Source organism: Prionailurus viverrinus, chromosome A2, assembly GCF_022837055.1.
Source record: "Prionailurus viverrinus isolate Anna chromosome A2, UM_Priviv_1.0, whole genome shotgun sequence".
NCBI lineage: Eukaryota > Metazoa > Chordata > Mammalia > Carnivora > Felidae > Prionailurus > Prionailurus viverrinus.
The window spans coordinates 12,642,425-12,664,136 of NC_062562.1; the positions used below are offsets into that span (position 1 = coordinate 12,642,425).

Genomic DNA, 21,712 nt, shown 5'->3' on the forward strand with positions numbered 1-21,712 from the left:
CCGAGGCAGGGGCTGTTATATGCCCATTTACAGATGGCGAAACTGAGGCCCAATGACAAAGATTCCCCCAAGTGTGTGCATTTAAGACCTGAACCCCAATGTTTCCCACTCAGCTTAGCCCGAGGTTGGGGCTTGGTGATGCCCTCCCACTGGGCTCCGGAGAAAGGGAGTGGGTCCAGATGCCAGTCGGGGGAGGGGTTCAAGCGGCAGGACAACCCAGAAAGTGAACCCCTGTCCCGTGGGAGAGTGAGCTCCCCTCAGCCGAAGGCACAGAGGGAAGCACAGCGGCGAGCTGAATGCGGAGGCCACTGCTCCCAGCTGTGTGGCCGGCCTCAGGTGAGTGACATATGCCATCTCGGAGCCTCAGTTTCTCCACCTGTCGACGCGAGACATCATCAGCTCGTGGTGAGAGGAAACCGTCACACAAAGTAAGAGGGGCGTTTGGGAGCCTCCCCCGGCAGCCACCCACGTGGCCGGTCATGGGCCTTGCTGACCCAGTCCTGCGCGGAAAGGGTGCGGGTCCTGCCCGCCCCCGAGTCCAGGGGCGGAGTTTCGCGCACCCGGGGAGGCCAATAAATTCACAGCCGGTCGCCGCGAGCTGCCCCTTTAAGCCCCACGGAGGCCACCGGTGGTCAGCGCTGAGCCCAGCCCCCAGGGAGAGGGACCGACGGCCGCCGGGCGGGAGACACGCCGCTGCGCTGGGCAGCCCCGGGCCGAGAGGGGGAGGCGAGGTGGACGGACAGACAGACGGCAGACGCGTAGACGCCGAGGAGGGACGGGGAGGCAGACGACCGCCGCGAGGATCCACAGATTCCTTGCCCAGGGAGCCCCTGCCCGAGTCCCGGTCGCTGCCTCCCTCCAGGGAGCGACGGAGACAGGCGTGCGGCCTCGCTGCGGGGGCCGAGCATCATCCCGCCTCCACGCGGCCCTGCCTCCTCGGCCGCTGCGGGTTTCCCTTCCCCGGGGCACGCGGGGTGGCTAGAAGGGCCGAGGACGCGCTTGGCCCCCCGCACCTGCGCGTCATGGCCGCCGTCCAGGGCGAGGCGCGGGCCGCGTTTGGACCCTGGGACTACGGGGTCTTCGCCCTCATGCTGCTGGTGTCCACGGGCATCGGGCTGTGGGTCGGGCTGGCGCGGGGCGGGCAGCGCAGCGCCGAGGACTTCTTCACCGGCGGCCGGCGCCTGGCGGCCCTGCCCGTCGGCCTCTCGCTGGCCGCCAGCTTCATGTCGGCGGTGCAGGTGCTGGGCGTGCCGGCCGAGGCCTACCGCTACGGCCTCAAGTTCATCTGGATGTGCCTGGGCCAGTTGCTCAACTCCCTGCTCACCGCGGTGCTCTTCCTGCCGGTCTTCTACCGCCTGGGCCTCACCAGCACCTACCAGGTACCGGGCGGAGGCCCGGAGGCAGGACCCGCCCGGCTGAGGACGCAGGGATGCGGCGGGGAGGCCCTGGGACTTTGAAGCGCTGCCCAGGGGGCCGCAGGCGGGCTCTCGGGTGCTTTAATGGGGAGAGGAAGGGGGCAGGCAGCCCTACGAGAGGGTTCTGGGAAGTCGCCCCAGGCAGTGGGGGGAGGGTCAGGAAGGAGGAAGAGGAGCCGCCGTCCCGGTTCTCCTCGGTGGAAGCCCGCGAAAGGCGGAGCCAGATGTGCACGGAGTGTGGGAAGGCTCATACCTGCCCCCCGCATGCCTGGGCGTGCGCACGCCCGAGCCGTCGCCGGACAGCGGGCGCTGGGTTCGAAACCTGACTTGCCTCCTCCCTCGGCCCGGGTTTCCCAAGTGTCAGACTGGGCTGATTAGGGGGCCTCCCTTCAGGGCAGCAGGTAAAGGGATTAAAATCGTGACCGGTCCACAGTGGGCGACCGACGAGAGTTGGCCACAGGCGCTGGGCAGTTCGCGTGTCTGTTCAGAGCGGCGCCGCCCCGGGGGCCAGTTAGCCGCCAGTGGGGGGCGGAGGGACGTGAGCACTTAGGCTGGATCGGGCTTCCCGGGCACACGCCTTGCGCACAGGTTGTCTGCAGACCGGTCGGAATGTGTGCGCTTGGCGCGGGCCCCCGCGGGGACGAGCGGAGAGCAGAAAGGCCTCCGGAGGGAGGGCAGAAGCCGGGAGGGCGGGCGAAGCACCCCAGAGGCCTCGATCTCCTGGGTAGGACCTGCCCAGGTGACCACGAGCCTCGGCTCCTCCTTGCAGTATCTGGAGCTGCGCTTCAGCCGCGCTGTGCGGCTCTGCGGGACCCTGCAGTACCTGGTGGCCACAGTGAGTGGCCTCGGTCCTGCCCTCGCCCGCAGGCTCCCGCTCAGGTCCCGCTGGGGTCCCGGTCTTCGTCGGCCCCGCCCACAGCACGCCCCCCGCCCCACCCACCCCCCCATCCATCACTACCGGGTCGCGCGGGTCCCACCCTGGTCCTGGAAGGCCCCGCCCAGGCCCGGCCGCAAACTCTGGCCCCGCCCCTTCGCGCCCGGCCCCGCCCCCGCCAGGCCCGGCCCCGCCCATCCGCCCTCACGCCTCCCCTCCCCGCCTGCTGATCCCCTGCTGTCCCGACGCCGCCAGCTCCAGCACCGCTCTCTCCTCCTCTCCTCCTCCTTCCCCCTCCTCTCCGTGGGCCTCACCCGGCCCCGCTCTCTACTTGCAGATGATGTATACTGGCATCGTGATCTACGCCCCCGCGCTCATCCTGAATCAAGGTTTGATTCTAGGAGGTCAGGGGAGGGTGACGGGGAGGGCGCAAGGGCTTCAAGACTAGACCAAAGCAAAGGGGAGGAGCAGCCCAGGAGAGACTTGGAAGGAAAGAATCCTGGAGAGAGGAGGGGCCTAGGCCCTGGGGCCAAGTCCGCCCCCTGCCCGGAGGCCTAATGGGGGGGGGGGGTTCCTTGCACAGTGACTGGGTTGGACATCTGGGCATCGCTCCTGTCCACCGGAGCCATCTGTACCTTCTACACGACTGTGGTGAGTGCCCCCCTCCCCGCCGCCGTCCCCACCCCACGTAGGGGCTCCACGCCCGCTGGGTGGGGGACACCCTGAGGGCACCCTCCCCTCCCTCCTTTTCCTTCCGGCCAAGGAAGCCTGCATCCCAGCTGGGCCTCAGTTTCCTCATCTTAGTAGTGAAAAGTAATTTGAAAGGCTTAATTGCGGAGACTTCAGGGATAGGCCAGCTTCGGGACGGGCTGGATCCGGGGGCTACAACAGGATCCCCTGGGTCCCTCTCCCATCTCTTGGGGTCGCATCAGCTAGGAGTTGTCATAATAATAACGGCAGCCATCACTCATCCACGCACGGAACACTTGTGTGCGCCAGGTGTTATTCCAAATATTTTCCTCAGATTAACTAATTAAATCCTCCTAACAACACCGTTTTACCGATGAGGAAACAGGCAGAGAGGGGGCATCGGTCCCAGCCCCTGCTGGTGGCCAGACTGGGTTTGGCTTCAGGCAGATCCCCGTCTGACCCCCTGTCTCCCACTCTGTCACATCTTGCAGGGCGGCATGAAGGCTGTGGTCTGGACCGATGTGTTTCAGGTCGTGGTGATGCTCACTGGCTTCTGGGTTGTCCTGGCCCGCGGCACCATGCTGGTGGGTGGGCCCAGGCATGTGCTTGACATCGCCCAGAACCACTCCCGGATCAACCTGATGGAGTGAGTAAAACAGTGGATGCCTCCTGCTCCCCTCCCCAGACTCCCCACAGGCAAACCCTTTGTTTTCCCTCTCTATACTCCCCCAGCCCCCATCCCTCCATCTGTCCCACCACGTCCCCCAGCCCAGACTGGAGACTCCAGGCTCTCGGAGGTCCCAGCTGGGCACAGGGAGAATGGTTTTTGAATGCATACGTGGTCGACTTGATAAACAAACGAATACATTTTCAATCCGGCAAACTCCTACTCACACTTCAAAACCCATCCCGCAAATCCCCTTAAGGCCCATAAGGTCCGGAGTGTCGATCTGGGGCCCTTGAGAGGGTGAAGTCAGTATGGCATTCCCTTATGGCTGTCCTGCCCTGCCCTTCTCCAGCTTTAACCCGGACCCACGGAGCCGCTACACGTTCTGGACTTTTGTGGTGGGTGGCACATTGGTGTGGCTCTCGATGTACGGCGTCAACCAAGCACAGGTGCAGCGCTATGTGGCCTGTCGCACAGAGAAGCAGGCCAAGCTGTGAGTGTTTCGGAGGGGCCGAGTGGGGGCGTCAGGGCCGCGCTGCCCACCTCCTCTGCCTGAGGCTGCCCCTCCCCACAGGGCCCTGCTCATCAACCAGCTGGGCCTGATCCTGATCGTGTTCAGTGCTGCTGGCTGTGGCGTGATCATGTTCACGATCTATATAGACTGCGACCCTCTCCTGGCAGGGCGGATCTCTGCCCCAGACCAGGTAAGTCCGGGCCGGGCTCCTAGGCCACTCCTACCCCCCCCCCCCTCTGAATTTCTACACTCTGGGGGGTGAGGGTAGAAGAGAGAAGAGCCTGCACAGAAGCCCAGGGGCAGGAAAGAGGATCTGGAAGGAATGGGGAAGATGAGGCAGTGTGGAGCTTTGGAGGGAGGGGCCGGGGGAGGGTGTGAGTAGGGGAGGGGCGCATTCAGATTTAGAGTCAGACTCCCTGAGGGATATCAAGGGGATAGGACCGTGGTCCAGCACGAAATGACGGTGTTGAGATTAATAATAATCACCAGCTCTCGTGTCCCAAGCACCTACTCTGTGCCTCATGCTGTTCCCTTCACACGCAGTTGGTCTCCCATAAAATCCTTCAACATGCGATGAGGCCAAGGCTGTCACGGCCCCCACTTTATGGATGGGGAAACTGAGGCTGGAGTAGGCGGGCAGCAACTGCCCGAGGTCCACAGGCAAATCAGGGGCAGCACCAGGGCCAGGACCCATGCCTGGTTCAGAGTCCGTTCAGCATGAGCAGAAGGTGGAAGGCTATCCCACCTGCTGTCCTCCCCTGGGGTCAGATCCTGGACTGTGCCTGACTGTGCAACCGCAGGCGAGGACTGCACCTGTCAGCTTTACTGTCCTTGTCAATAAAGTGGAGATGACACGGGCCTCTGCCTCACTGGGATCCCAGGGCTCTGTGCGCGGTGGGGGCTCAGTGACTCTCCTCGGGTGTATGCAGTCAATCAGCAAACACACACCAAGTGCTCGCTGTGAGCCTGGGCTGCACTGGGCCCTGGGGACATGCAGTGTGAAGACAGACAGAATCCCCTGGCCTTGGGGTGCTGCTGTCCTGGAGGTCGACCCCTGCCTCCCCCCAGTACATGCCCCTGCTGGTGCTGGACATCTTCAAGGACCTGCCTGGAGTCCCCGGGCTCTTTCTGGCCTGTGCCTACAGTGGTACCCTCAGGTGAGCAGTCCTGAGCAACCCCGGCCACATTTGAGCCCCTGTGGGATAGAATGTTCTGGGCGAATGTAGTGTCCTTCATTTACAGCTCCTGCTTGGTCCCCAGTGGGCAGCTCAGGGCCCCACCTGACTCCCCTCTCCCTTCTTTCTTTCCTTCTCCCAAACACATGTTGATTGAGCACCTGCTATGTGCTACTGCTGTTCTAAATCCCAGGGCACGGCCGTGACCATGTGGTCCCCTGCTCCTGCCCTCAGGGGGCCTCACGTTCTGGTGTTTTCAAATATTGCATGACTTCTGTCACACCCCTGCTCCACGCACCCGTTCTCTGTGCCCTAATATTGATGGCTCTGTAACGATAACTCGTGTCCTTCGTGTCTTTGGTCAAGGGTATCCTTGCGCCCGTGGGGGTGTCTCAGGTCTGGGGGCGGGGATGGTGGGACGGCAGACACCTCCCCCACTCTTGGGGTATTCTGTCACCCAGGCCTCTGTCCTTGGGGTGGGTGGGGTCCTGGGAAGTCAGATGGCCTGAGCAGCCGGGGCCTCCCCCAGGGGGTGTGTGGCCAGTCCCTCGATGGGACCTGATGGCCACCCTCCCCGCCCCCAGCACCGCATCCACCAGCATCAATGCCATGGCCGCAGTCACCGTGGAGGACCTCATCAAGCCTCGGCTGCCGAGCATCACACCCCGGAGACTCGTGATGATCTCCAAGGGGCTCTGTGAGTTCCGGGGTGGGGGGGTGTGCAGGGGGGAGACTCAGGGGCGGGGCAGGGGGGCATCTCCCTGCTGAGGGTGACATCCCCATCTGCTACAGCACTCATCTATGGCTCAGCCTGTCTCACCGTGGCGGCTCTGTCCTCACTGCTGGGGGGAGGCGTCCTCCAGGTGAGCCCCCCACTCCTGGGCCCAGCCCTGTCCCCACAAGGAGGGGGGCATCACCTGCATTGAACTGAAGTCCGCAGAGGGCCCTAGCTTTTTTTTTTGCAGCGGAACTGGGTTCTGTCTGATGCCACGGGCCTGATGCATTCTGCAGCCAGCCACCTGGCTGGTGGCACCTTGAAGTGGGAGGTGGGCGGCGGGTGGCTTGGAGGCGGGACCGGAATTTGTCAGGACCGAGAATCTGCGGTCTTTGCCTCCCAGGCAGGGGACAGAGGCAGGAACGGGGAGTCCCCTCCCCTTTGGGGAAACTGAAGCCGGGAGGGCCCGCAGTGGGATTCCTCAGGTCTGGCTTTCCCAGCGGGGTGACTGACGCCAGGAGAGGTGGGGTGGCGCTGCCCTCAGCTCCCCCGCCCCCACCCACTGTCCCAGGGCTCCTTCACCGTCATGGGAGTCATCAGCGGCCCCCTCCTTGGAGCCTTCATCCTGGGAATGTTTCTCCCTGCCTGCAACACTCCGGTGAGTGGGGGCGGGCGGGGCACAGGGTTGGGAGGGGGAGAGGCTTCTCTCCCCTGACGTAGGCTCTGCCCCCAAGGGTGTCCTCTCCGGGCTGGCCACCGGCTTGGCGCTCTCGCTGTGGGTGGCGGTGGGCGCCACTCTGTACCCGCCCGGCGCTCAGTCCTTGGGAGTCCTGCCGTCATCGGCCGCCGGCTGTGCGGTGCCCTCCGCCAACACCTCCGGCCTCCAGGGCCTGCTCGGGGCCACCAACACCTCCAGCAAGAGCCCCAGGTGAGCGGGTTGGTCTCAAGGGTGGGCGTGGCCTGAGAGGGTGTGCCTGGGGGCGGGGCTCTTAATGAGTTACCGAATGAGAAGGAGGAATGGGTTGGGGCGTCCGGGTGGCTCGGGGCGGTTGAGCGTCTGACTCCGGCTCAGGTGATGATCTCACAGTTGGTGGGTTCCAGCCCCGCTTCGGGCTCTGTGCTGACCGCTCAGAGCCTGGAGCCTGCTTTCGGATTCTGTCTCCCTATCTCTCTGCTCCTCCCCTGTTTACACACTCTATCTCAAAAATAAATAAGCATTAAAAAAAAAAAAAAAAAAAAAAAAAAAAGGAATCTTCTTGGGAAGAGGTGAGGGAAGGACATTCCCAGTGGAGAGAGGGAAAGTGCAAAGGCCCTGAGGCCACCTCAGTTTAGTGCCTTCCAACTATGGTGAGGTTTGGTGAGGTTGGGGGGTATTTAGTGGGAGGAGAAAGGTTAGGAGATGAGGTCCAGCCAGAAGAATTTGGTCTGATTCTTTATTATCATAAATATTATTGAGGTGGAATTAAAATCAACCACTTAAAAGTGGTTTTTAGTAGATTCACAAGATTATACGACCGTCACTATTAAGTCAAGAACATCTTCATCACCTCAAACGGAAGCCCCCTACCCATTAGCACTCACTCCCCATTTCCCCCTCCCTCCAGCCCCTGGCCACCCCTAATCTCCTTTTTGCTACAGACCTGCCTTTTTCGGGTATTTCTCATACATGGAATTATCCAACATAGGGCCTGTTTTGTCTGGCTACTTTGACTCAGCACGGTGTGTTCAAGTGGTTGGTTTTTTGGTTTTTGTTCTTGTTTGTTTTTATGTTTTCAAGGTTTATGCACATTGTAGCACGTATCAGGGCTTGATTCCGTTTTATGGCTGAAATAATATTCCCTGTACGGATGGACCACATTTTGTTTAACCACCCATCCCTTGGACATCTGGGTTGTTCACACTTTTTGGCTACTGCGAACAGTGCTGCTGTGAACATTTGTGTGCAAGTCTTGGTGTGGACATGTGTTTTCATCTCTCTTGGTTTATACCTAGTAGTGGAATTGCTGGATCATATAGTAATTCTTTTGTTTTTGTTTTTGTTTTTGTTTTACTTTTTAAATGTTTATTTAAGTAATCTCTATGCCCAAGGTGGGGCTCGAACTCACGACCCTGAGATCAAGAGTTGCATGCTCTTCTGGCTGAGCCCCACCCCAACCCCCACCCCCACATAGTAATTCTACGTTTGACTTTTCAAGGAACCACCAGACCGTTTCCCACAGCGGCTGCATGAGGGTTCCAATTCCTCTGCATCTTTGAGGAGACGTGTTATTTTCCATTCTTTAAAATCCTGGGGTGATTGGGTGGCTGCGTCAGTTGGGCACCCGCCTTCAGCTCGGGGCGTGATGTCACAGTTCGTGAGTTCGAGCCCCGCATCGGGCTCTCCGCTGTCAGTGTAGAGCCGGCCTCAGATCCTCTGTCCCCGCCACCCCCCCCCCCCACCGCCTCCCCCACTCACGCTCTCTTTCACTCAAAAATAAATAAACGTTACAAAAAATAATAAATTAGTTAAATTCTAGCCATCCTGGTGAGTGTGAAATGACATCTCATTGTAGGGGTTTTTTAGTCAGTCTTTTAACCTTTATTTCATCTTTCATAAAGAACACGGAAGAGCAGATATGCAGTATCATTTAACGATGACTTTTATTTTATTTTATTTTTTTTTAATTTTTTTAAATTTTTTAACGTTTATTTATTTTTGAGAGAGAGACAGAGCATGAATGGGGGAGGGTCAGAGAGAGGGAGACACAGAATCTGAAACAGGCTCCAGGCTCTGAGCTGTCAGCACAGAGCCCGGCGCGGGGCTCGAACTCACGGACCGTGAGATCGTGACCTGAGCCGAAGTCGGCTGCTCAACCGACTGAGCCACCCAGGCGCCCCGACTTTTATTTTTTTAACAGGTTTTTTTTTTAAGATTTTATTTGTAAGTCATCTCTACACCCAACATGGGGCTCTCACTCACAACCTTGAGATCAAGAGTCACATGTTCTACTGGCTGAGCCAGCCAGGCACCCCCCCCCCCCCCCAATGAATATTTTTAAACTGTCGAAGTTTAGGGGCATGTCTGGCTGGCTCTGTTGGTGATGTGAGCAACTCTTGACCTTGGGGTCATGAGTTCAAGCCCCGTGTTGGGCATAGAGATTACTTAAAAATAAAATCTGGGGGTGCCTGGGTGGCTCAGTTGGTTAAGCATCCGACTCTTGATCTCAGCTCAGGTCACGATCCCATGGTTCATGAGACTGAGCCCCACTTTGGGCTCTGTGCTGACTGCACAGGGCCTACTTGGGATTCTCTCTCTTCTCTCTCTGCCCCTCCACACCTGGTGCTGTCTCTCTCTCTCTCTCTCTCTCTCTCTCTCACTCTCTCAAAAAATAAATAAATACGCTTTAAAAACTTTGTTTTAAATAATAAAATAAAATCTCTAAAAAGTAAATTAAAAACATAAACTATAGAAGTTTAGATTATAAATCAAAACTTTCTTTTACCTAAAACATAATAGTTATTTTCCTAATATTACTCACTAATAAAGGGTTGTATAAACATTGACATATAATTCAAATACCATAAAATTCACCCTTTTAAAGTGTACAACTTGGGGCACCTGGGTGCCACAGGTCCCAGGGTCATGGCCAGGGTCACAAAGATGCACACACCTATGTTTTCTTCTAAGCGTTTAATTTGGGTAGATTCTGAGGGTCCTAGGGAGCCACAGAGGGTGGGGAGCAGTGGCGGGAGGTGATCTGAGTTACCTTTTAGTAAACGCTCCCTCTGGCTGTGTGTAGAGAACACCTGTGGGTGGCAGTGCGTTAGCAGGAGGGAAAGAGAAGTGAGCACTGCACACATCTGAGTGGGCAGTAATGGAAGACTGGGCTAGAACAGATTGGGAGTGGCTTTTGGACTCATGCCTGCCTCTCACACCCCCAGCCCCGGAGTGGACCCCGGGCGACCGGCCTTAGCTGACAGCTTCTACGCCATTTCCTATCTTTATTATGGTGGCCTGGGAACGCTGAGCACTGTGCTGTTTGGAGCCCTCATCAGCTGCTTGACAGGTAAGCAAGGTGTATGCCCTTCTCCGAGATCACCTTGCGCATCCCTCTGCCTCCAGGACCCACCGGGCAGGGAGAAGAGGAAGGACATTCCTGTCAGCCAAATGGCCACCGCGTGCTGGATGCATCTGCAGCCTTTATGCTGTGTCGTCTTCGGGACAACCCCGCACTTCGCAGGGCTTGTCCCATTTTGCAAAGGCAGAAACTGAGGCACCCCCTCCCCCCTTCTACCTGACTCTAGTCCCTCCTCTGCCTCCGAAACTTAAGTCTTTGCTAGAGGTCGTGGGGTGGAGCCTGAGACGCTGTCCATTGTGCTGAAATCTCTTCTCATCAGGGCCTTGGCGACTCCGTGTCCCTCCTGGAATTCTGAATGCCACCGAGAAGTGGAGAGAGATCAAGAGAAATCAATAGTGATCACAGTACCTGTTCTTGCTTCCTGTGTCTCCGACTTGACACTCATCTGGGCTTTACTGAGCCCTTTTCTGTGCCAGGCGTCATTCTAGATGCTGGGGAAATAGTGAACCACACACTGGACCTGCCCAGCCACCCACTGATGTATTACATCCCCTCACTGTGTAGATGAGAAAACTGAAGCCCAGAGAAGGGCAGAGGCTTGCCAGGGCACCCAGTGGGTCATTACTGAGCCCGAGATTGGGACCCATCAGTGTCTCCCTTCCCCCTCCCTGTGCTTGGTCCCCAGTTCTCATTGCCCTGTCACTAAATGCCCCCATTTCCCTCAGGCCCCACCAAGCGCAGTGCCTTGGGTCCTGGGCTGCTGTGGTGGGACCTTGCACGACAGACAGCATCGGTGGCCCCCAAGGAAGAAGTGGCTACCTTGGATGACAGCTTGGGGAAGGTCAGTCACAGGGCTGGCTCCCAGAGCAGGGGGAAGGGCAGTGAAATGACTTTGGGTGCTCTGGGCATGGCCATAATTCAGGGGAGGGACGTGGTGAGTCCCTATATTTCTCAACCTCTTGTTACCTCCAGTGGAAAGCCTCCACTGAGAGTTGATGTGTCTTCAACACTTTTTATTATTCCCTTAGCAAAGACTGAGCGGAATTTCATACTGTTCATATCCTTGTATCATTTTTACAATTATTTTCAATCTATGGCAGGTGAAACTGGTTTGCCTTTAGGGTGTTGATGTAAAGTCCCTCCTGTAAATAAAATTACGTAATTCAAAAGTGAGTCAACTTAGAGAAAATCTTACATAAGAAACACAACAGGGAGTAGACCAGCTTCAGCCAAAGCCATGTGGTTACTATGTGAATGCCCTGAATTTGGAACATGCTGTCCCTGATCCAGACCTGCCCCTGCTTTGGAATCCCTGTTTCATTTTCTCATTTCTTACGCACTTGCTGTGTCCCCAGGCCTATTCTGGGCTGGGGTTCGAGTCCACTGTCTAGGAGGAGCAGGGGAAAGCTGAACTGAGAATTGAGTAGGATCTCAGCAGGTAATGAGGACAATAAAACAGGGTCCTGTGATGAGGGTGGCCTCTTGGAAGACATAAGAGCTAGAGCCCACAGGGAGGAGGAGCCAGCCTGCAGAAGATCTGGGGGGAGGGCACTGTTGATGGAGAGCACAGCAGGTGCAAAGGCTGAGGCCAGAAGCTTGGAAGGGGGAGGTATGGAGAGGGAAGGGATTTGGCTGGAGTGTTTTGAAAGCTCCTTCCAGCTGCTGAAGGGAAATATTTATTTTCTTGAAAGGAGAGCAGGCAGAAAGTCAGAGAGAGGGAGGTATGCATCCGTGCAAGCTTTAACGGCCTGGACTATAGGTCACCTGGGCATTGGGGGAGAGAAGTGGATGGGGACTTTGGAGGCAGAAGGGACAGGACTGGCTGATGCACTGACCAAGGGGACAATTGTGCAACCCTCCCCAAGTCTGTCCTTCTAGGCCCTCAGTGATCCCATCTGCGGGATGAGCTGACACAGAGCAGAATGGGGTCTCTGAATGGGATTTCTTCTCTCTCCCCTCCAGGGTGCTGAGGAGCTGCCCCCTGGAGCCAAGAGGCCTCCTGACTTCTTGCCCAGTGATGAGGACCGTCCGCTCTTCCTGGGGCAGAAGGAGGTGGAGGGAGCCGGCTCCCAGACCCCCAGCAGTGGACATGACCATGGCCAGGACCTTCGGGAGACCCACCTCTGAGCCAGCAGGCGACTGACCACTGAACCCCGCAGGTTCCTGGGATGGAACCTCAGGGTGGGCCACTCCCAGGCCACAGGAGCATAGCCTCGGGCTCCGATTGGCTGGACTGTGTCCTATGCAAATGAGTTTGGGACTGAATGTCCCGCCCTACGGAAAGAGGTGAAGCCCTGCCTTTAGGAGGTCATTTTATCCAGCCTCCTTCTTCCAGCCAGTCCCTAGTCTTAGGTGCTGCACCCTTGCCTGCTCCCCCAAAATGAAGCCAGATTTTCCTCCACGTTCAATGGAAAGATGTTGGAGTCCCCTCTGGACAACACGGGAAAACTCCAGGCCCAAGATGAGGGTCTGAGAAAGTCTCCGGGGCTCTCTGGAACATGTCTGAACCTTAGCAAGGATTTTGAAGGTCCTCAGGCACAACCCCCTGCACCCCATTTCACAGATGGGGAAACTGAGGTCTGGAAAGGGACAACAACTTGACCAAGGTCACAGAGCAAACTAGAGATTCATTGAGAGTTGGGCACCAGCTCTTCCTCCTTCACCTCTCTGTTTTCCTCCCTTTGAAGGGTCAGACATCATATGGCCCTTGACCTTGGGAGCAAGAAGGGAGGATAAAAGAGAAATAGTGTTTTCAATCTTCTTCTTTGCACTTGGACACTCTCCGTCGCATCTACTAAGAACCATGACCCCCCTTCCCAGAGGAATACACTAAGGCTTAGTGGGGTTTCCTGAGGTCACACAGCGAGTTGGGTCTGGGCAGGGACAGGCCTGAGAGCTGCGTGACGCTGACGCTCCATTGCCAACATGTCACCGGTGAACAGGGTCACTTAGGTTGGGCAAACCCACGTCCTGGGGATACTCTTGACTTTGGTTAGAGACTTACTCCATGCACATCAAATAAACGGACTTTGACGCTTGATGTTCTGTGCTCTCTGAAAAATCATTCTGGCTGTTGCCTCCGCTGTCCTCCGTCAGATCTGAGTGTGAATCTCAGGGTCTCTTGACCCAAGCCTGTGAATGAATAAACCCGAGTATTTAAAGCAACAGAGCAAGGTAATAATTGCCACATCGGGGTGCATTGTGCTGCCCTTCCTGACCCCTAGCTTCTCTCCCCTTCTGACTTACTCTTGAAGCACCCCTTCCTCACCACTCTTTGTTCCTGGACCCTGCCAGTCTCCACACTGTCCTTGCACCTGAGCCTTGGGGTGGCTGTGGCCTCTTGAAAGCTGGCCGCACTCACCTCTGCCCACACAACTGCTGTGGCTCCTTTGGTCCCCAAGGGAGCATCCCCGGCTCGTTTCCATAGGGTGTCCCCAAAATTCAAGACCCAGAACCTCAGAACGTGAGCCTGTTTGAAAATGGAGTCTTGGCAAGTGTACCTGGTTAGATTAAGACAAGGTCGTACTGGATTGGGGTGGGCCTTCAGTCCAATGTCTGCGTCCTTATAAGAGGAGAAGAGGCACATAGGGAGAAAGCCACGTGGACACCGAGGCAGAGATGGACACAGAAATGGACACATCTACCAGGCAAGGGACACCAAGGATTGCTGGAACCACCAGAAGCCAGGGAAAAGGTAAGAGAGGGGTTCTCTCCTAGAGTCTTCCGAGGGGGCACAGGCTGCCAACATCTTGATTTTGGACTTCTGGCCCCCAGAACCGTGAGAGAATAAATGTCTATTATTTTAAGCTATGACAGCCACAGGAAATTAACACACGCTTCCAGATCTGGTCTCTCTCCACCCCTCAGAGACCTGGCCCTCTTTGATTTATATTTCTCTAATGACTAATGGTGTTGAGCATCTTTTCATGTGCTTGTTGCTTATCCATGTGTTTTTGGCCAAGCGGCTATTCAAACCTTTTGCCCATTTTTTTAACTGCGTTGTTTATTCTATTATTGTAAGGATTCCGTTTATATTTTGAATACAAGTCCTTTGTTAGCCATGTGCATTGCCAACATTTTCTCCCAGCTTGTGTCTTGCCTCTTCAGTCACTAAAGATGACCTTTGGCAGAACAGAATTTGTAGTTTTGATTTATCAAAATTATACATTAACATGTTTTTAATGTTTATTTATTTTTGACAGAGAGACAGAGCACGAGTGGGGGACGGGAGGGGAGTGAGGGAGACACAGAATCTGAAGCAGGCTCCAGGCTCCGAGCTGTCAGCACAGAGCCCAACGTGGGGCTCGAACTCACGGACTGCGAGATATGACCTGAGCCAAAGTCAGACGCTCAACCGACTGAGCCACCCAGGCACGCCAATCAAAATTATACATTAAAAAAAAATTTTTTTTAATTTTTTTAACGTTTATTTATTTTTGGGACAGAGAGAGACAGAGCATGAACGGGCGAGGGGCAGAGAGAGAGGGAGACACAGAATCGGAAACAGGCTCCAGGCTCTGAGCCATCAGCCCAGAGCCCGACGCGGGGCTTGAACTCACGGACCGCGAGATTGTGACCTGGCTGAAGTCAGACGCTCAACTGACTGCGCCACCCAGGCGGCCCTAAAAAAAATTTTTTTTAATGCTTATTATTTTTTTTTTTTGAGAGAGAGAGAGAGAGAGAGAAACAGAGTAAGAGCAGGGGAGGGGCAGAGAGAGAGAGAGGGAGACACAGGATCCCAAGCAGGCTCCAGGCTCTGAGCTGTTAGCACAGAGCCTGACGTGGGGCTTGAACTCACAGACTGTGAGATCATGACCTGAGCTGAAGTTGGACGCTTAACTGACTGAGCCACCCAGGCAGCCCTCTTTTCTTTTTTTTTTGTGGTAAAATATAGACAACGTAAAAAATTAACGTTTTAGGGACGCCTCGGTGGCTCAGTAGGTTAAGCGTCCAACTGTGGCTCAGCTCACAATGTCGCCGTTCGTGAGTTCAAGTCTTGCGCCGTCGGGCTCTGTGCTGACACCTCAGAGCCTGGCGCCTGCTTCGAATTCTGTGTCTCCCTCTCTCTCTGCCCTTCCCCCACTCACACTCTCTCTCTCTCTCAAAAATAAACATTAAAAAATATATATATATATTTTTTGGTCATCTGAATGACTATATATATACACACACATATATATATTTATATATGTGTGTGTATATACATATATATATATAATAAATCTCAATATCACAATGTCTATTATATTGTTTGGGGGTCCCTTGAGATTCCATATGAAATTAATGATAATTTTTTTTTAATTTAGATTTTTCGACTTCTTAAAAAAAAAAACACTACTGGAACTTGATAGGGATTCCACTGGTTCTGTAGGTCACTTTGGGTAGTATTGATATTTTAACAAGTTTAAGTCTCCCAGTGCATGAACGTGGGACATCTGTTTTTAAATTTCTTTCAGGAACATTTTGTAGTTTTTAGTGTACAAGTCTTTCACTTCCTTGGCTAAGTTTTTCCTAATATTTTATTCTTTTTTTTTTTTTTTTTTTTTTTTAGAGAGAGAAAAGAGAGAACGTGTGCACATTTGTGCATGCAAGTGGGGGAGGGGCAGAGGGAGAGGGAGCGAGAGAATCCCAAGCAGGCTCCATGCCGAGCACAGAACCCAAGGTGGGGCTCGATCTCATGACCGAGAGATCATGACCTAAGCCAAAATCAAGAGCTGGATGCTTAACCTACAGAGCCACCCGGGTGCCCCTCTTCTTTTTAATGTTATTGTAAATGAAATTGCTTTCTCAATTTTTTTTCCCATAATGTTCATTATTAGTACATCAAAATGCAGCTGAATTTGGGGCCCCTGGGTGGCTCAGTTAGACGTCCGACTCTAGACTTTGGTTCAGGGCATGATCCCAGCGTCATGAGATCAAGCCCTGTGTCAGGTTCCACGCTGAGCATAGAGTCTGCCTGAGATTCTCTCTCCCTCTGCCCCTCTCCCCTGCTCTCTCTCTCTAAAATAAAAATTAAAAAATCAAGTGTCACTGAGATTAAAAAAAAAAAAAAGTCACTGTCAGAATTTCTCAGCCATGGCACTGTTGATGTTTCATGCTGAATAGTCCTCTATTGTGGATGCCGTCCTGTGGGTTGTAGGGTGTTGAGAAGAATTTCCTGGCTTCCACCCACTGTCCCTCCCCCTAAGCTGGGATAACCAGAGATGTCTTCAGACATTGCCACTGTCCCCAGGGGAGCAGAATTATTTCCGGTAGAACACGACTATTCTATGTTCAAAAAGAGTCAAGATGGGGGCGCCTGGGAGTCTCGGTTGGTTGAGCATCTGACTCTTGATTTCAGCTCGGGACATGATCTCAAGGTTCGTGGGATCGAGCCATGTGCCCAGCTCTGTGCTGACAAAAAGGGGCCTGCTTGGGATTCTTGCTCTCCCTCTCTCTCTGCCCCTCCCCACCACTCTCTGTATCAAAATAAACTAAAAACAAAAAGCAAAAACAAAAAAGAATATCTCTAAAAAAAAAAAAAGTCAAGATGGTATACGTAGGATGTCCTTTTCCATAGCATATTTTTAATTTTTAAAGTCATTCATTTTTATAATCAAAATAGAAGAATATTTTGAGGGGCACCTGGGTGGCTCAGTCAGTGGAGTGGTTGACTCTTGATTTTAGCTTAAGTCGTGATGCTGGGGTCATGAGATCAAGCCTGTGTTGGCTGTGCTGAGTGTGGAGCCCACTTGAGATTCTCTCTCTCTCTCTCTCTCTCTCTGCCCCTTTCCCTCCACTCTCACCCACTCTCTCTAAAAAAAAAATAAATAAAATAAAGGCTATGTTGAAATGGTTGACATTTACTGAGCATGTACTATGTGCCAAGTGGTTTACTCATGTTAGGAGTGTTGGTGATGGGTCACCTGGGTGGCTCAGTGGGTTAAGCGTCTGACTCACTCTTTTTTTTTTTTTTTTAAGAGAGAGAGACAAGGGAGGGGCAGAGAGAGGGAGAGAGAACCCCAAGTTTGAGTAGGGCCCAAAGCCATGAACTGCAAGATGATGACCAGAGCCAAAACCAAGAGTCAGTTGCTTACCTGAAGTATCTGACTCTTGATTTGGGCTAGGATCATAATCCCGGAGTCATGAAATTGAGCCCCATGTCAGGCTCAGCACCAAGCCTGGAGCCTGCTTGGGATTCTCTCTCTCCCTCTCCCTCTCTGTCCCTCCCCTACTCGTGTTCGTGTTCTCTCTCAAAATAAGTAAAACACTTTTATTTATTTACTTATTTTAAAGAATTTTTAATGTTTATTTTTTGAGATAGAGACGGAGTGTGAGCAGGGAAGGGGCAGAGAGAGAGGGAGACACAGAATCCGAAACAGGCTCCGGGCTCCGAGCTGTGAACACAGAGATTGATGCAGGGCTCAAACTCATGAACCAGGAGATCATGACCTGAGTCAAAGTCAGATGCCTAACCGGCTGAGCCACCCAGGTGCCCTGTAAATGAATGTAAAAAAATTACTTTAAGGGGCACCTGGGTGGCTCAGTTGGTTAAGTGCCCGACTTCAGCTCAGGTCACGATCTCACAGTTTGTGGATTCAAGTCCCGCATCGGGCTCTGTGCTGACAGCTCGGAGCCTGGAGCCTGCTTCTGATTCTGTGTCTCCCTCTCTCTCTGCCTCTCCCCCACCCACGCTCTCTCTTTCCCAAAAATAAATATTAAAAAAAAAAAACCCACTACATTTTTCTTGCTTTTGTTTCCATCATCAAGTACTGGTACATTATTATTAACTGAAGCCCACAGTTTACTCTTTGTGTTGTATATTCCATATGTTTTGACAAATGCACAGTGTCCTGTCTCCACCACTACAGTATCATACAGAATAATTTTACTGTCCTACAAAACCCCTCTGTTTGATTTTTTTCCAATTTTCTGTGGATGATAGTATCATTGGGTTTCAATTGTTTTTCTTACGTTATTACTTTGGCCAGTGCTTCTGCATCAGCATTTAAGAGTAGCCATGACTGTGGGCGTTCCAGCCTCATCCCGGGCTAGGTTACCTCTTCTGTTTCACACAAGGCAGATGATTGCTTTCCAATCATGATCTTTGATCAGACTAATTTTTTTCCTAGTCACCATCAACTAAGAACTTGGAAAAAAAAAAAAAAATCAAAGGTGGTTGCTGAATGTTATCCAATGTTTCTGCAGCCCAGTGAGATGATGATCATTTGGTATTTTTCTCCTTTCATCTCTCCATTGAGTAAGTGAGGCTTTCTGAGGCTGAACTTTCCTTGCCTTTTTAGGGGGAAAAAAAAAATCTGCATCCCCCTGGTATGGTGTCCTTTAGAGTACAGCTGCACTCAATTTGCTGATATTTTATTTAGCATTTTTGCAGGCAGCCAGGCTCCTGACCCCTTCCTGGCATCTGCTTACCCTGCAGCTGTGCTGATTCCTACAGAGTGTGGGGGAGGGTCTGCTCAGAACATCTGCATCAGCTTAACCAGGTGACTTCAACTCAGCACCTCCCCAGCCCCCTTCCCAGAGCTGCTCCTTCTCCAGGTTACCCAGCTCCTGGACTTCTGCTCCCTGCTCACCTTCTAACCCCATCCCTTAGTACCGTTGACTGAGTCTACTGAGGTGGGGAGGGGCCGGCCACAAAGCTCCCCACCTCCCCGACACCCCAGGGCCTCCGGCTTGGCTCAGTCTCCCCCGCCCCGCTGATCTTGGCATCCGCAGCTGAGGCCAACAGAGGCCCCAGATTCTTGTTGAGATTCTTGTGAGACTTGTCAAGAAGCCAGACGGAGCAAAAGACGGGACCTGGTGGGAAGCAGGTAAGTTTCCACTGGTACAACCCCACCGGCCTCCTCCTCGGGGCGACAACGTGGGTCAGCTTCAGGCTCAGTTGGCTCCAGGCGCACCTGGGGCAGAGCAAGGCAAGGATAAAGGACCACCCCACCCCCCCCAGCCCCTCTATCCTGTCCTCCTTGGGGCCAGGTCTCAGACTGGGGCTGGAATCTGGGATTCCCCCTAAATCAGCAGCCCCTGAGGACCGAGGAGGCAGCTGACCTCACACCATCCCAACCCACAGTATAGAATCTCAACGAAAGAGCTGTGCAACCTGCCGTCAGTTGCTGCCCCTGTCTGGGTCATCCACATCACTTTCTCCAAATCCTGACCTGGCAACAGGTCACTCAAAAAGCAGGTCAACCGGGGGCGCCTGGGTGGCGCAGTCGGTTAAGCGTCCGACTTCAGCCAGGTCATGATCTCGCGGTCCGGGAGTTCGAGCCCCGTGTCAGGCTCTGGGCTGATGGCTCAGAGCCTGGAGCCTGTTTCCGATTCTGTGTCTCCCTCTCTCTCTGCCCCTCCCCCGTTCATGCTCTGTCTCTCTCTGTCCCAAAAATAAATAAACGTTGAAAAAAAAAATTAAAAAAAAAAAAAAAAGCAGGTCAACCTCTTTGTTGTCCCAGCAACACAGGGCTCCTACATCATGGAAAAAAAAAAAAAAAAAAAAAAGATCACGAGAGGGAAAGATTTTCTTTTCTTTCTTTCTTTCTTTTTTTTTTTTTTAAATGCCTACTGGGTCATATTCACATTGCTCTGAAATTTACTGTTTTCTTTTCAAGAGTAAATCACAGAAATGTTTCCTGGGCAGTAATTATAAATCTGATTCATCTCTTGACTTCTTAAAAAACTTGAATTTTCCTGTTATCTTTTTATCACGCAATATGAAGTTTAGAGAGCCGGATTGTTCTGGAACGCTTATTATGAAACTCTGGAGCCCCCTACGGCTCCCATGTTTGATGAAATCAAGGAAAACAGCAACACCATCGGGAGAGAAGGAAGAACAGTGTTGGAGGGATCTGGACTCGCGGGTATTAGGGAACGAGGGTGTTTGGACTGGAGCCAGACACGCGGACAAGCCTCCCTCTTGCCCACCTTCAGCACCTGTGGATCCCAGATCCTCTTTCCCCAGATTCTGAAACAGCCCCTTGGTCTCCGCTCCCTGCATTCCGGCCTCTGCCCTGCTTCTCTACTCCCGAAGGATCTGACACCCAGCCTCCCTTCCCGGCTCACACATCCTTCATAGCTCCCTACTGCCCTCAGAACAAAATCCATCTGGTAGCATGAAGCCTCTCGAAGCCCCTTCCCCTCCTCACGCCCACTCCCAGTGAGACAGCGAGGGCTCTGGACTTAGAGCCAGGCAGAGCAGAGTTCAAATCCTGATTTTGCTGTTTGCCGGCTCAGCCCCGGGGGGGGGTGGGGGGGGTGGGGGGGGTGGGGGGGGGTGTCTCGGTCTCTTGGAGATTCACGTTCCAGGTCCGTAACAATGGGTGTGTGTTCTAAGGAGGTGGATCGTTCGGGGGGCCGTAAAGGCATTGCCCTTGACCAAAGGCATTGCCAGGATGACTGGCCGCAGGCTCTGAGGAGAGCCAACCCGGGGTTCCTGGTGGAGGCCCATGTTTGATGTAGGGAAAGAGGCACCAGACTGGGCTACTATCGGGGCGAGGTGAAAATGACATGATTTGAAGTGAGGTTCAGGAGCGAGCGGTCAAGAAAGAGTTCTTGAGGGGCGCCTGGGTGGCTCAGTTTGGTAAGCGTCTGTCTCTTGATTTCAGCTCAGGTCATGATCTCACGAGAGATAGAGTCCCCCCTCCACCCCATGGGGCTCTGCGCTGGCAGCCCAGAGCCTGCTTAGGATTCTCTCTCCTTCCCTCTCTCTGCCTCTCCCCTGCTCATGCTCTCTCTCTCTCAAAATAAACAAATAAACATTAAAAAAGAAAAGAAAAGAAAAGAACGTTTGAGATGTTTTGGTACAAAAAGGTGGGTTTTTTTTAAATGTTTAAATTTAAATTTAAAATTTTTAAATGAAATTGAAATTGGAATTTGTGAAATGAAATTTAACATTTGTGAAATGAAATTTAAAATTTGTGAAATGAAATTTAACATTTGTGAAATGAAATTTAACATTTGTGAAATGAAATTGAAATGAAATTTAAAAATTTGTTAATTTAAATCGAATTTTTTTTAATTTAAATTTAGAATTTTTTAATTAAAATACTGAGTGTGTTTGTACTAAAGCATGAGGAGAGGACCTCGGGCAGGAAGAACTGGAAGACCCGCGCTGGGGTGGGGAGGGGCCACTGATGATACACTCTGGAGTTGGGGGAGGGAGAGTGGAAGTCTCCAGAAGAATTTCCAAATGTCAAAGACTTCTGGGATCCTGCAGGCCTAGCTATTGTCAGGCTAGGTTGTTTTTATCTCTAGTGAGGCATTAACGCGAAGATTGGAAGGTCTTGGAGGAGGGTTATACCTCCCCCAGCCCCCCCACCCCCGTCTGCCTCAAGTATTTGTCAATGGGCTATAGGTTATAAGGAAATGTAATTTTATCTACATTTCCTTTTGCCTTTGTTCCCCACACCCGAGGTGTGCAAGGGCTTCAGGAAACCCACAGATTACTCTTATTGGGGAGAAGGGTCAACCCCAGAAAGCAAATAGCAGCTCTGTGTTCCCAATAGCCCTGGTCACCCATCGAAGTCTGGTCCCCACCCCAGCCCACCTGGGGTCACCACCATCCACAGAAAGGTGCAGCGTGTTTGCTAAATGCAGTCCTTGCTCAAACATTTG

General features: G+C 53.2%; 1 protein-coding gene across 5 annotated transcripts; it reads left to right on the forward strand.

The window, feature by feature from the left end:
- The first annotated feature begins 1,022 nt into the window (after positions 1-1,022).
- On the forward strand, positions 1,023-13,241 carry SLC5A5 (solute carrier family 5 member 5). Of its 5 annotated transcripts, none has more exons than XR_007150293.1 (15): positions 1,023-1,379; positions 2,185-2,250; positions 2,627-2,678; positions 2,873-2,940; positions 3,471-3,625; positions 3,999-4,139; positions 4,221-4,350; positions 5,229-5,317; positions 5,920-6,032; positions 6,128-6,198; positions 6,622-6,708; positions 6,785-6,978; positions 9,972-10,096; positions 10,428-10,949; positions 12,071-12,096. XR_007150293.1 is itself a non-coding variant. In XM_047849633.1 (15 exons), the coding sequence occupies exons 1-15, from the start codon at positions 1,023-1,025 to the stop codon at positions 12,233-12,235; spliced, it is 1,929 nt and encodes a 642-aa protein (XP_047705589.1). In that variant the 3' UTR covers positions 12,236-13,241. The 5 variants fall into 5 exon arrangements, 4 of the variants coding, with proteins under 4 accessions (XP_047705589.1, XP_047705588.1, XP_047705590.1 ...); XM_047849633.1 differs by having other exon boundaries at positions 10,834-10,949; positions 12,071-13,241; XM_047849632.1 differs by having other exon boundaries at positions 10,834-12,208.
- The last annotated feature ends 8,471 nt before the right edge of the window (positions 13,242-21,712 follow it).